The sequence below is a fragment of the Xenopus laevis genome, chromosome 1S, assembly GCF_017654675.1.
Source record: "Xenopus laevis strain J_2021 chromosome 1S, Xenopus_laevis_v10.1, whole genome shotgun sequence".
Taxonomy (NCBI): Eukaryota; Metazoa; Chordata; class Amphibia; order Anura; family Pipidae; genus Xenopus; species Xenopus laevis.
In genome coordinates, this window is record NC_054372.1 from 201,498,904 (window position 1) to 201,513,715 (window position 14,812).

The window sequence follows — 14,812 nt, forward strand, 5'->3', positions numbered from 1 at the left end:
GAATTCCCTCGCAGGGAACACTCTCTCAATCTCTTCATAAAGATCAGAATGTTATATAATGTAGTCCAGTCCCCGGCCAATGGCCAGACCCAGTGTACTTTTGTCCTCCAATATCTCTCTGTATGTTATCCACCCAATTGTAAGCTCTTGGGGCAGGGACCTCCTTCTTACTGTGCCTCTTACTACATGGCACTTAATGTCTCTATATTATAAGGCTTATCCTCCCTGTGGGCACTTTTCTACACTGACAGATGGTACAGCACTGAGTATGGGAACTATGGTGTAAATAGTGTGACAATGGCAGAGTTTTACATTTAAACCATTGATATTCAAAGGGTGAAATCTGATTGGCTGTTGGTAGCTCCACCCACTTTGTATAACAATGAACTGCAGCCCCCCAGTAACTAACTCTGCACAGTGTGGGGACCCTGCAATTAATGCCGTGAGAAAGGAGCAGTTTAATATAAACCAATGACATTTACCAGGTGTAACCTGATTGGCTGTTGGTGGCTCCACCCACTTTCCCCAACCTTTACCCTTAGTCCCTCAGTGACCAACTGTGACAAGTTTGGGGACACTGGCGTTAAACGTGGGAGAATGACAGCAGTTTAAATTTCCCCTTTAAAATCAATGGGACAATCTGATTGGTTGTTGGTGGCTCCAACTACTTTTTCAAACAATATCTTTGAGCGATTCTACAGGTATGGGACCTGTTATCCAGAATGCTCGGCACCTGGGGGTTTGTAGATAACGGATCTTTCCATAATTTGGATCTTCTTCTAGAAAATCATATAAACATGAAATAAAGCCAATAGGCTGGTTTTGCCTCCAATAAGGATTAATTATATCTTAGTTGGGATCAAGTACAAGATACTGATTTATTATTACACAGAAAAAGGAAATCAGTTTTAATTATTTGGATAAAATGGAGCCTATGGGAGGCGGCCATTGTGTAATTGGGAACTTCCTGGATAATGGGTTTCCAGATAAGAGATCCCATAGCTGTACTTATATAGTGTATGGGTGTTGCTCCTACCTTGGCTCTGATGGGTGAATTAGACCCGTTCTGCTTCTCTGGAAATTCACTGAAACACATTGAAGTCAATGGGCGACAATATTTAGTTTGACGGGCGACAAATTGTGTAAGAGATTTTTTACCCATTACAGTCTATGGGCGACATTTTCATGGAGAAACTTGGAGAAAATTCCTCTCATCACTATTAATAAAAGAGCAGTTGTGCCAATGTCTCTGCCAATCCACAATATTATTCTACTTCCTCCTGTTGTCTCACACTCATAATCCCCTCTGTATAGAGTGCAAGCCTCTGGGACCAGTTATTAACTAATGCCAATCAATTTGCTGTAATGTAGGTCTGATATAGAATTCTAGACTGCCATGAATTGCTCCCATTGTGTAATATGCTGACAGTTTATGAAGGGATAATAACAATAGGAACAGCTGAGCAGTCACATTTGTTGGCAGTTGTGGATGACACATAATGATCACACAGGGAACACTTTTTGGATTTTACAAATGAATTGTAAATATGGAGAACAATATGGTGGAAGTAACGAGAGAAGCGACAGGACATTTATCAAGTGACAAAAACAAAATGTGCATTTTAGTGAATCCCCCAGGGGCCTTGTAATAGGAGCAACATTTGCTGCAGTTCTTTTCACTAACAGCGACTTGTGAGCAGCCAATTTATTCACCGGATTCTCTGCCAAATTCTGCACTTCGGCATCTGCAAATTTCTGTCGCAAAACTCGGGCAAAAAAAACCCACTGCAAAAAAAAATATTTGCAGCGACGAAAAAGTCAACAAGACAAAACTGCTTCCGAGGCAAAAAAGTCGCCATAAGAAAAAAACGCCCATCGCTGAGACAAAAAAGTCGCCACGAGAAAAAAGCCCTTGGACTTTAATGCATTTGGAGTAAGAAACTGTTCTTGTGTTTAAAAGATTATTGCACGTGAAAACATTTTTTAAATGCGTTTTCCAATTTTTTGCCTTATTGTTAAAAAAGCCAAGCACTGATTGGTTGCTATGGGTTACTGCCCACAGGCAAATTTGCCCAGTGTTGATAAATGAGCCCCATTGAGACACAGAAGGCACCAGTAGTGGAATTAGAGAGTGCCGGGCCCCCCTGAAAAGAAATCTACAGAGGGGTCTGACGCACTCCCATGCCCTTCCTCCCACCCCTCCCACCTGTGCCCCACCCACATCCAGTCTCCCCCACCTACTCCTCGCCCTGACTCCACCCACTCCCACCTGACTTCCTCGCTGCAGGTAAGAGGGGGGCTGGGGAGGAGGGTTTTTTATTAGCTCTTCCCTCAGGGCTGGGCAGGGGGAGATGCAGCAAAGTTGCCAGTGACAGGGGGAAAGTGTAAAGAGAATTCCACTTCTTTTATAGACTTCCATTAATGTTAAGGGTTCAGCATCACTGCCCTCAGGCAAATAATCAAATGAAATAGAAGAACATGACGCCCTTTGCAACTGTCAGCTCTCCTGATATCAGTGAATACAAAGCGTCATATTGGGCACAAATAGAACAGAGTGAGACATCAGAGACAGTCACTGACACTCTAAGTGATCTCCATAGAGAAGTGCTGAGCTGAAAGCTGCTCTACCTGCAATGTGCAACTGTATGAATCTGCTACACTCTGACCCACCAACAACTATAGAAAACCAGAGAAAATGTAATAAGTCATCAGAGGACTATTTGTAACAGGACCATCAATTCATTTTGGGGGGTTTAAGTCAGCCCATGTACGAACCTCCCAACTGGGCTGATTTTCTCGATACAGTCCTGATTTTAATATCTGAGTCCCACATTTTTATTTAAATGTCCCAAGGTTCCCTTTAATCTCCAGCACTGACACCAGAAAAAAGATACAACGTTTCTGAAATGTAATTAAATCAGAGGCTTTTAGGAGAGACCTGAATACTCAGCCCCTGCACTGAGATACAATTGTAACTAATAAAAGTTTCTGAAACTGAATTAAAAAATAGATTTTTGGCAGAGAGAACAGAATACACAGCCCCTGCACTGAGATACAATTGTAACTAATAAAAGTTTCTGAAACTGAATTAAAAAAGAGATTTTTGGCAGAGAGAACAGAATACACGGCCCCTGCACTGAGATACAATTGTAACTAATAAAAGTTTCTGAAACTGAATTAAAAAAGAGATTTTTGGCAGAGAGAACAGAATACACGGCCCCTGCACTGAGATACAATTGTAACTAATACAAGTTTCTGAAACTGAATTAAATAAGAGATTTTTGGCAGAGAGAACAGAATACTCAGCCCCTGCACTGAGATACAATTGTAACTAATAAGAGTCTCTGAAACTTAATTAAATAAGAGACTTTTGGCAGAGAGAACAGAATACTCGGCCCCTGCACTGAGATACAATTGTAACTAATAAGAGTTTCTGAAACTGAATTAAATAAGATACTTTTGGCAGAGAGAACAGAATACTCGGCCCCTGCACTGAGATACAATTGTAACCAATAACAGTTTCTGAAACTGAATTAAATAAGAGACATTTGGCAGAGAGAACAGAATACTCAGCCCCTGCACTGAGATACAATTGTAACTAATAAATAAAACAAGTCTATTGGGGGAAGTGAGAGTCACAGATTAAAGGACAAGTTGACCCTCACTAATAAAACTGATACAAGACAGACAATATAAACCCGCAGAAATATGTTCAGACTCCTAATGTGCAAATGTAAATTGTCTATGTTGGTAATTGGGGGTGTGGTTATAAAATGGGCGTGTCCGTGATGTAGAAGGGGAGGGAAGGGAGAGTGAGTGACAGTTGCTATGAGGGAAGACAATGAGGAAGTAGAAGGGACAGTCACACACAAGTCGCTAGTCAGTGTCTGTATCACGTTCCTCTGCTGCAGAAGGGGCAGCGCTAAACAGTGTGGGGGCGGAGCATTCAGGGGTGGGGCCAGAGAAGCACCTGAGCGGGTTATTGGCTGCTGCTGGATATCCGTTTGATTGGGCCGCTAGTTGTTAGGGGGCGGGGAGACGCGGTAGCCAGGAGTGTGACGGACAGGTGCACAGGCCGGAAGCTGCTGCAGGAGTCAGGTCGGTAGTCGGTCGGAGGGTGAGTGTGTCGGACATGGGGAGTGTGAGGCAGGAGATTCGGTATGAGAAGCTGCAGGACACGGACACTGAGGAGCCCGAGGGACAGGTGACTGTGCGAGTGTTCAGGTAACGTCTGTCTCCTCTTTCTATTTTCTATTCCTGTATTTATTATCTCTGTCTCTTGTCTTCTGACTCCTCCCTCTCTCTCTCTCTCTCTCTCTCACCTGTGTGTGTGTATATATTTATATAGTGTATAGTGACACCTGTATCTACTCACTCCTTATACTCCTCCTCTATTCTATATACTCCCAAGTGTGAGTGTGAGTGTAGGAGTGGGTGTGACAGCAGCACGTGTGTAAATCAGTGTCAGGAGGTCACATTCCTTGTGTGTCAATCAGGGTTGTGTGACAGGTGTGTGTGTGTGAGAGACAGGTGTGTGAGGTGTATAGATTGTACTGTATGTGAGTCAGTTGGTCACACCCCGCCTGCTCCACCTTCACACAACTCCACTCAGTCTCTCCATTGGTCAACTGATCCCCAGTCACATGTCATTTAACCCCTGTGTTACTGTAGCAGCAGAATGTTGCACATGTCTTATTATATGTATTGTATCAGCAGTGCACAAGGAGTTATAGATACATGGGCAGTGACAGCAGTGCACAAGGAGTTACAGATACACGGGGAGTGACAGCAGTGCACAAGGAGTTATAGATACACAGGGAGTGACAGCAGTGCACAAGGAGTTATAGATACACGGGGAGTGACAGCAGTGCACAAGGAGTTATAGATACACGGGGAGTGACAGCAGTGCACAAGGAGTTATAGATACACGGGGAGTGACAGCAGTGCACAAGGAGTTATAGATACACGGGGAGTGACAGCAGTGCACAAGGAGTTATAGATACACGGGGAGTGACAGCAGTGCACAAGGAGTTATAGATACACGGGGAGTGACAGCAGTGCACAAGGAGTTACAGATACACGGGGAGTGACAGCAGTGCACAAGGAGTTACAGATACACGGGGAGTGACAGCAGTGCACAAGGAGTTACAGATACACAGGGAGTGACAGCAGTGCACAAGGAGTTATAGATACACGGGGAGTGACAGCAGTGCACAAGGAGTTATAGATACACGGGGAGTGACAGCTGCACAAGGAGTTAGATACACGGGGAGTGACAGTGCACAAGGAGTTATAGATACACGGGGAGTGACAGCAGTGCACAAGGAGTTACAGATACACGGGGAGTGACAGCAGTGCACAAGGAGTTATAGATACACAGGGAGTGACAGCAGTGCACAAGGAGTTATAGATACACGGGGAGTGACAGCAGTGCACAAGGAGTTATAGATACACGGGGAGTGACAGCAGTGCACAAGGAGTTATAGATACACGGGGAGTGACAGCAGTGCACAAGGAGTTATAGATACACGGGGAGTGACAGCAGTGCACAAGGAGTTACAGATACACGGGGAGTGACAGCAGTGCACAAGGAGTTACAGATACACGGGGAGTGACAGCAGTGCACAAGGAGTTACAGATACACGGGGAGTGACAGCAGTGCACAAGGAGTTATAGATACACAGGGAGTGACAGCAGTGCACAAGGAGTTATAGATACACGGGGAGTGACAGCAGTGCACAAGGAGTTATAGATACACGGGGAGTGACAGCAGTGCACAAGGAGTTATAGATACACGGGGAGTGACAGCAGTGCACAAGGAGTTATAGATACACGGGGAGTAACAGCAGTGCACAAGGAGTTACAGATACACGGGGAGTGACAGCAGTGCACAAGGAGTTACAGATACACGGGGAGTGACAGCAGTGCACAAGGAGTTATAGATACACGGGGAGTGACAGCAGTGCACAAGGAGTTATAGATACACGGGGAGTGACAGCAGTGCACAAGGAGTTATAGATACACGGGGAGTGACAGCAGTGCACAAGGAGTTACAGATACACGGGGAGTGACAGCAGTGCACAAGGAGTTATAGATACACGGGGAGTGACAGCAGTGCACAAGGAGCTATAGATACACGGGGAGTGACAGCAGTGCACAAGGAGTTATAGATACACGGGGAGTGACAGCAGTGCACAAGGAGTTATAGATACACGGGGAGTGACAGCAGTGCACAAGGAGTTATAGATACACGGGGAGTGACAGCAGTGCACAAGGAGCTATAGATACACGGGGAGTGACAGCAGTGCACAAGGAGTTATAGATACACAGGGAGTGACAGCAGTGCACAAGGAGTTATAGATACACGGGGAGTGACAGCAGTGCACAAGGAGTTATAGATACACAGGGAGTGACAGCAGTGCACAAGGAGTTATAGATACACAGGGAGTGACAGCAGTGCACAAGGAGTTACAGATACACGGGGAGTGACAGCAGTGCACAAGGAGTTATAGATACACGGGGAGTGACAGCAGTGCACAAGGAGTTATAGATACACGGGGAGTGACAGCAGTGCACAAGGAGTTATAGATACACGGGGAGTGACAGCAGTGCACAAGGAGTTATAGATACACGGGGAGTGACAGCAGTGCACAAGGAGTTATAGATACACGGGGAGTGACAGCAGTGCACAAGGAGTTATAGATACACGGGGAGTGACAGCAGTGCACAAGGAGCTATAGATACACGGGGAGTGACAGCAGTGCACAAGGAGTTATAGATACACAGGGAGTGACAGCAGTGCACAAGGAGTTATAGATACACGGGGAGTGACAGCAGTGCACAAGGAGTTATAGATACACAGGGAGTGACAGCAGTGCACAAGGAGTTATAGATACACAGGGAGTGACAGCAGTGCACAAGGAGTTACAGATACACGGGGAGTGACAGCAGTGCACAAGGAGTTATAGATACACGGGGAGTGACAGCAGTGCACAAGGAGTTATAGATACACGGGGAGTGACAGCAGTGCACAAGGAGTTATAGATACACGGGGAGTGACAGCAGTGCACAAGGAGTTATAGATACATGGGGATGTTACACACTCACAATAGTGTCAGGAGATGAGAAACACTAGTGTGACACTTGTGCAACTGTCTGTATCACTCACTGTATTGTCACTGAGTTGTGTCACTGTGTTGTGTCATTGAGTTGTGATTATATTGTGATTGTCGTGGAATCCGGTGCAACTGGCTCCTCCTGTCACTGCCTCAGGCCGACGCCTCTGTCTCTTCCCAATAATTACCTGAGATTTGTTTAGAAATAAGTAGAGGAACAGGATTAACCAGTCACAGCTTCGGGCACCTCCTGACTTGTGTCTATAGCCAACTTTACTGAGGAACTGACACTTTCACCTTCTGTCACTCCTGCAAATATCTTGTGTATCATTGCACCCCCATCTACAGCTCTGCCTGTCTGTCCCCCTAATCCTGCACCTCCCCTGTATACCTGCCCCTACTCATCTCTACCCCCCTGCCCCTACACCTGCCCCTACTACTTCCCTCTCTGCTTTACCCCTCCCTTACTGACTCACACCATTCCTGCTGCAACCCTGTGCCCTGTCTCTAATACTGTTTATGTAAACTTATCCTCCACCCCTTCAGTGCCTCTCTCCAGTGCACTTACACCCACAACATGGGGATTGTACATACAGAACATCACAGGGACTAGAGTGCAAGCTCCTGACACCTTTATCAACTTCCTCTCCTTTCTCTCTCTCTCTCTATTTCATTACTGTCCCTTATATATTTATATATAGTGATCATATACCCCTTATATATTTATATATAGTGATCATATACCCTTATATATTTATATATAGTGATCATATTCCCTTATATATTTATATATAGTGATCATATCCCCTTATATATTTATATATAGTGATCACATCCCTTTATATATTTATATACAGTGATCATATCCCCTTATATATTTATATACAGTGATCATATCCCCTTATATATTTATACATCGTGATCATATCCCTCTTATATATTTATATATAGTGATCATATCCCCCTTATATATTTATATCAAGTGATCATATCCCCCTTATATATTTATATATAGTGATCATATCCCTTATATATTTATATATAGTGATCATATCCCCCTTATATATTTATATATAGTGATCATATCTCCTTATATATTTATATATAGTGATCATATCCCCTTATATATTTATATATAGTGATCATATCCCCTTATATATTTATATATAGTGATCATATCCCCTTATATATTTATATACAGTGATCATATCCCCTTATATATTTATATCAAGTGATCATATCCCCCTTATATATTTATATATAGTGATCATATCCCCCTTATATATTTATATATAGTGATCATATCCCCCTTATATATTTATATATAGTGATCATATCCCCCTTATATATTTATATACAGTGATCATATCCCCTTATATATTTATATACAGTGATCATATCCCCCTTATATATTTACCGTATATATAGTGATCATATCCCTTATATATTTATATATAGTGATCATATCCCCTTATATATATTTATATATAGTGATCATATCCCCTGATATATTTATATATAGTAATCATATCCTCTTATATATTTATATACAGTGATCATATCCCCCTTATATATTTACCGTATATATAGTGATCATATCCCTTATATATTTATATATAGTGATCATATCCCCTTATATATATTTATATATAGTGATCATATCCCCCTTATATATTTATATATAGTGATCATATCCCCTTATATATTTATATATAGTGATCACACACACATATTAGATAATTATCTTTATATCTTTACATTAGGAACCGTTCATTGGCCGCCTCCCGGGGGCGGGACAGAGAGACGTACCTGCGAGTGCTCTCCTCCATGCTCCTCCTCCTGGTGGCCGTGGGCTTTGTGCTGTATGAGCTGCAGGTTAGTCGAGCGGAGCCTCCCCGGGGCCACAATGAATTGCTGGAGAATAAGAATGAATTGCTGGAGTCTGATGATGAAGAGGAGGAAGATGAGAGTCACCATCACAGTCACCATCATGATGAGTCTGACAATCATTCTGACTCTACTGGTCACCACCATCCCACCAACACTTACCATCAAGGCATCGCTGTGACAGACTCCGGTGAGTGTTCCCTCACATGAGCACTGACTCCTACTCACATCTACTGACTATTCCTTCCTTAATCCTAATTACCTGCTAATATTCCCCTCATTCTCTTCATCACCCAAACTTCTGCCTATTTCCTATTAAACCTCATTTTACCTGTCACCCCTATATGTCTCCTTCTACCCCTATATATCTGCTTCTCTCCCTCACATAAATAAATATCACTCTCTGCCTCCCTCCAATACAGACGTGTGTTCCAGGATAGGGAAAGAGATGCTACAAGATGGCGGCACAGTGGTTGATGCTGGAATTGCTGCAGTTCTATGTCTGGCAGTTATTCACCCTCACACCACTTCTTTGGGTAAGACTCAATATGGGAAAGAAATCTTATTGCAGAGGCTTCACTTCTCAACTGAGCAGCACTGCAGAGCAATTACATACATCCCGTGCCCAGAGCCTTCCCGTGCCCAGAGCGTTCCCGTGCAATACAGAGGTGTTTAGCAGGCAACCAAATGAGCATGCACCCCAAATCTTTCTTTAGACTGGGTCCCAATTAAACTGGTTTGAAGCCCCCCCCCCCTACAAGGGAATCAGATCCACATTTTGGGAATCTTTGATCTAATGTACAATAGAAAACCATTCCATTCCTATTGTGTATAGAATACAGATCATTCCAGCCCTTGCCCAGTAGCAACCAATCAGCAGTTAGAATTGAACAGTCTACTAGTAGTAACCAATCAGCAGTTAGAATTGAACAGTCTTATTAGTAGTAACCAAATCAGCAGTTAGAATTGAACAGTCTATTAGTAGTAACCAATCAGCAGTTAGAATTGAACAGTCTATTAGTAGTAACCAATCAGCAGTTAGAATTGAACAGTCTACTAGTAGTAACCAATCAGCAGTTAGAATTGAACTGTCTACTAGTAGTAACCAATCAGCAGTTAGAATTGAACAGTCTTATTAGTAGTAACCAAATCAGCAGTTAGAATTGAACAGTCTATTAGTAGTAACCAATCAGCAGTTAGAATTGAACAGTCTACTAGTAGTAACCAATCAGCAGTTAGAATTGAACAGTCTACTAGTAGTAACCAATCAGCAGTTAGAATTGAACAGTCTTATTAGTAGTAACCAAATCAGCAGTTAGAATTGAACAGTCTATTAGTAGTAACCAATCAGCAGTTAGAATTGAACAGTCTATTAGTAGTAACCAATCAGCAGTTAGAATTGAACAGTCTACTAGTAGTAACCAATCAGCAGTTAGAATTGAACTGTCTACTAGTAGTAACCAATCAGCAGTTAGAATTGAACAGTTACTAGTAGTAACCAATCAGCAGTTAGAATTGAACAGTCTACTAGTAGTAACCAATCAGCAGTTAGAATTGAACAGTCTACTAGTAGTAACCAATCAGCAGTTAGAATTGAACAGTCTATTAGTAGTAACCAAATCAGCAGTTAGAATTGAACAGTCTATTAGTAGTAACCAAATCAGCAGTTAGAATTGAACAGTCTATTAGTAGTAACCAATCAGCAGTTAGAATTGAACAGTCTACTAGTAGTAACCAATCAGCAGTTAGAATTGAACTGTCTACTAGTAGTAACCAATCAGCAGTTAGAATTGAACAGTCTTATTAGTAGTAACCAAATCAGCAGTTAGAATTGAACAGTCTATTAGTAGTAACCAATCAGCAGTTAGAATTGAACAGTCTACTAGTAGTAACCAATCAGCAGTTAGAATTGAACAGTCTTATTAGTAGTAACCAAATCAGCAGTTAGAATTGAACAGTCTATTAGTAGTAACCAATCAGCAGTTAGAATTGAACAGTCTATTAGTAGTAACCAATCAGCAGTTAGAATTGAACAGTCTACTAGTAGTAACCAATCAGCAGTTAGAATTGAACTGTCTACTAGTAGTAACCAATCAGCAGTTAGAATTGAACAGTTACTAGTAGTAACCAATCAGCAGTTAGAATTGAACAGTCTACTAGTAGTAACCAATCAGCAGTTAGAATTGAACAGTCTACTAGTAGTAACCAATCAGCAGTTAGAATTGAACAGTCTATTAGTAGTAACCAAATCAGCAGTTAGAATTGAACAGTCTATTAGTAGTAACCAAATCAGCAGTTAGAATTGAACAGTCTATTAGTAGTAACCAATCAGCAGTTAGAATTGAACAGTCTACTAGTAGTAACCAATCAGCAGTTAGAATTGAACAGTCTACTAGTAGTAACCAATCAGCAGTTAGAATTGAACAGTCTATTAGTAGTAACCAATCAGCAGTTAGAATTGAACAGTCTACTAGTAGTAACCAATCAGCAGTTAGAATTGAACTGTCTACTAGTAGTAACCAATCAGCAGTTAGAATTGAACAGTCTACTAGTAGTAACCAATCAGCAGTTAGAATTGAACAGTCTTATTAGTAGTAACCAAATCAGCAGTTAGAATTGAACAGTCTATTAGTAGTAACCAATCAGCAGTTAGAATTGAACAGTCTACTAGTAGTAACCAATCAGCAGTTAGAATTGAACAGTCTACTAGTAGTAACCAATCAGCAGTTAGAATTGAACTGTCTACTAGTAGTAACCAATCAGCAGTTAGAATTGAACTGTCTACTAGTAGTAACCAATCAGCAGAGTAATCAATCAGCAGTTAGAATTGAACAGTTACTAGTAGTAACCAATCAGCAGTTAGAATTGAGAGAGATTGGGCAGGAGGGGGGCCCCACACAGTGTTGTTGCCTAATTGTGAGTGCCTCTTTATCTTTACTCTAGGTGCTGTATTCTCCTGTGTTGTGTATAATGGGAGCAGTAATGGTGCCAGGATGCTGAATGCTCTGCCACGTGACCCTTCCCCCAGTCCATTTGGGGTCCCTGTGATGCTCCAGGGTCTCCACCTTCTGCACCAGAATTATGGCCACAAGCCATGGGAGGAGCTGCTGAGTCCGGCCATCAGACTGGCAAATAAAGGGTTCTGTGTGGATGATACACTGGGCCGGGCCTTACAGAACAATCAGCAGTTTATCTCTTCCTCCGTGGGACTCTGTAATCTCTTCTGTCACAAGAATGACTCTACTGGGGGGCTGAAAGAAGTGGGGGAGACGGTGATAAACCCTTCCCTGGGGAAGTTCCTGGAGCAGGTCTCTACTCACTATACAGACTCCTTTGTCACGGGGCTACTAGCCCAGAGCCTTCCTGATGATACCGACTCCACCATACGGGACAAGTTCACAGCCGCTATCTCCCACCATCGCCCTGATATTGAGGCTCCCGTGACTCTACATGTAGAAGAGCTGACACTTTATACATCCGGCGGCCAGACTGCTGGAAGAATTCTGTCCAACTTTGTCCAGACACTTAATGAGAATTCCAGTTCGGACTCTTTGCTGCTTCCATTGATGAGCAGGAGGGCAGCTCCAGTAGGGACCAATGTGATCATCGCTCGCTCCTCTGGGGACCTCTTGGTCATGTCTCTGTCCCTCAACAGCTCATTTGGCTCTGGATTTGTCTCTCCCTCCACAGGGATCCTTCTCAGTGACTTTATCCAACATCCCGGCCTCTCGCAGGAGTCTCAGCCTGAATTCTGGGCCTGTCCCTCGGTGCTGTCTCTAGAGGGAGATGTAATGGGATTGGCAGCCACCGGGGGGAGCTCTGTACCTTCCTCTCTGGCTCATATTATATTAAATCACCTGTTCCTTAAAATGAACCTCACAGAGTCCGTCCGGGAGTCACTGACCCATGAACATTTCCCTGTGAAGCCCACTAGAGACACAAATCCACTCGCTGCTTTGGCTGTTATAGTAGAAGCTGAACACGTTCACGTTGCTAAATCGTCAGCTCTCTGCTGCTTCCACGAGGGTCTGTAGACAGGGGTCTGCCCTGGGATATAATGGACTGCTCCCCAGAGAAATCGGCTACTCACTCCTCATTAGGCCTGGACTAGCAATATGGTCACACACTGGCACTATTTGGCCAGCTGCTTGTATTTGGCCTATTGTGAATCTCAGCCCAGAATAATATATTGTTTTTATAAAACTCCATGTTATGGTTCTGATTCATTTGTACTCAGATTCTGACCATGTGCTGAATACTCGCCCCTATCAATTTAATGAAACCCACTGAGCTGTGAATAAGATCCCGTAATCTTAGACCTTTTCATTCAATTCACATAAGCTAAAAATACTGATAAATCCTCAAAAACCAACACACAGAGAGTTCACTGGTTATTCAGTGATGAGGCAGGAGAAGAACATGATAAGAACATGGAAGCTCTGGCCGTACTGGGCCAACTGGGAGCTGCTTACACGTACCCCATAAGTTCAGCTGGTGTCATCTTACGCTCAAACCTTCATGTACCCCATAATTTCAGCTGGTGTCATCTTACGCTCAAGCTTACAGGTACCCCATAAGTTCAGCTGGTGTTATCTTATGCTCAAGCCTAAATGTACCCCATCATTTTAGCTGGTGTCATCTTACGCTCAAGCCTAAATGTACCCCATAAGTTCAGCTGGTGTCATCTTACGCTCAAGCCTAAATGTACCCCATAATTTCAGCTGGTGTCATTTTACGCGCCAGCCTACACGTACCCCATAAGTTCAGCTGGTGTCATCTGATGCTCAAACCTTCATGTACCCCATGAGTTCAGCTGGTGTCATCTTACGCTCAAATTCATGTACCCCATAAGTTCAGCTGGTGACACACTTTTACTTGAATTCTTCCTCCTTTCCCCACACTCCTGCCAGGGGCCACAGCCCTTCCTGCGGCTCAGGGGGGCCACCTTTCCATCAGGTTTGGCAGGTGGGGGCAGGAGGAAGCCGACACTCCCACAATGAGAGCAATGGCAGAACTAGCAATGAGGGTCCCGGGGCAGAGGTAGAAGAGCCAGCACTTCCATGTTGGGGGGTAACGATGGCGGCGCCGGAAAGTCCTGAAGGTCTGACAGATAGAGCAAAGAGCAGAATGTTAGAGCAATCACCTGTTAGAGCACAGAACCAATCACCAGATGATGTGGACGGAGCTTTGATACTATGCTGTGAAGCATCACTAGGGACCCCCCTTTCATCCCTCAGCCACACCCCAAACCTTGCTCTGTTACCCACATCTGAAAGGTCAGGAACTCTCATGGACCTTCTAAGCATCTGAGCAGCCCAGCATGTTCTGGGTCTCTATTGTTATGTCTCTGCCTTGTAGAGTCCAGTGTTGGTATCTAAGGGACTGGAATGAGTTCTGCAATCCTTCTCCACAGACACTAGAGGAAATCCTTCTCCACAGACACTAGAGGAAATCCTTCTCCACAGACACTAGAGGAAATCCTTCTCCACAGACACTAGAGGAAATCCTTCTCCACAGACACTAGAGGAAATCCTTCTCCACAGACACTAGAGGAAATCCTTCTCAACAGATACTAGAGGAAATCCTTCTCAACAGACACTAGAGGAAATCCTTCTCAACAGACACTAGAGGAAATCCTTCTCAACAGACACTAGAGGAAATCCTTCTCAACAGATACTAGAGGGAATCCTTCTCAACAGATACTAGAGGGAATCCTTCTCAACAGACACTAGAGGAAATCCTTCTCCACAGATACTAGAGGAAATCCTTCTCCACAGATACTAGAGGAAATCCTTCTCCACAGACACTAG

General features: G+C 43.4%; 1 protein-coding gene across 1 annotated transcript; it reads left to right on the forward strand.

The window, feature by feature from the left end:
- The first annotated feature begins 3,987 nt into the window (after window positions 1–3,987).
- Window positions 3,988–13,210, forward strand: LOC108705079 (glutathione hydrolase 6). The gene is made up of 4 exons (XM_018241874.2): window positions 3,988–4,224; window positions 8,879–9,192; window positions 9,425–9,538; window positions 11,946–13,210. Exons 1-4 carry the CDS (start codon window positions 4,133–4,135, stop codon window positions 13,034–13,036), a joined length of 1,611 nt encoding a protein of 536 aa, XP_018097363.1. The 5' UTR covers window positions 3,988–4,132; the 3' UTR covers window positions 13,037–13,210.
- The last annotated feature ends 1,602 nt before the right edge of the window (window positions 13,211–14,812 follow it).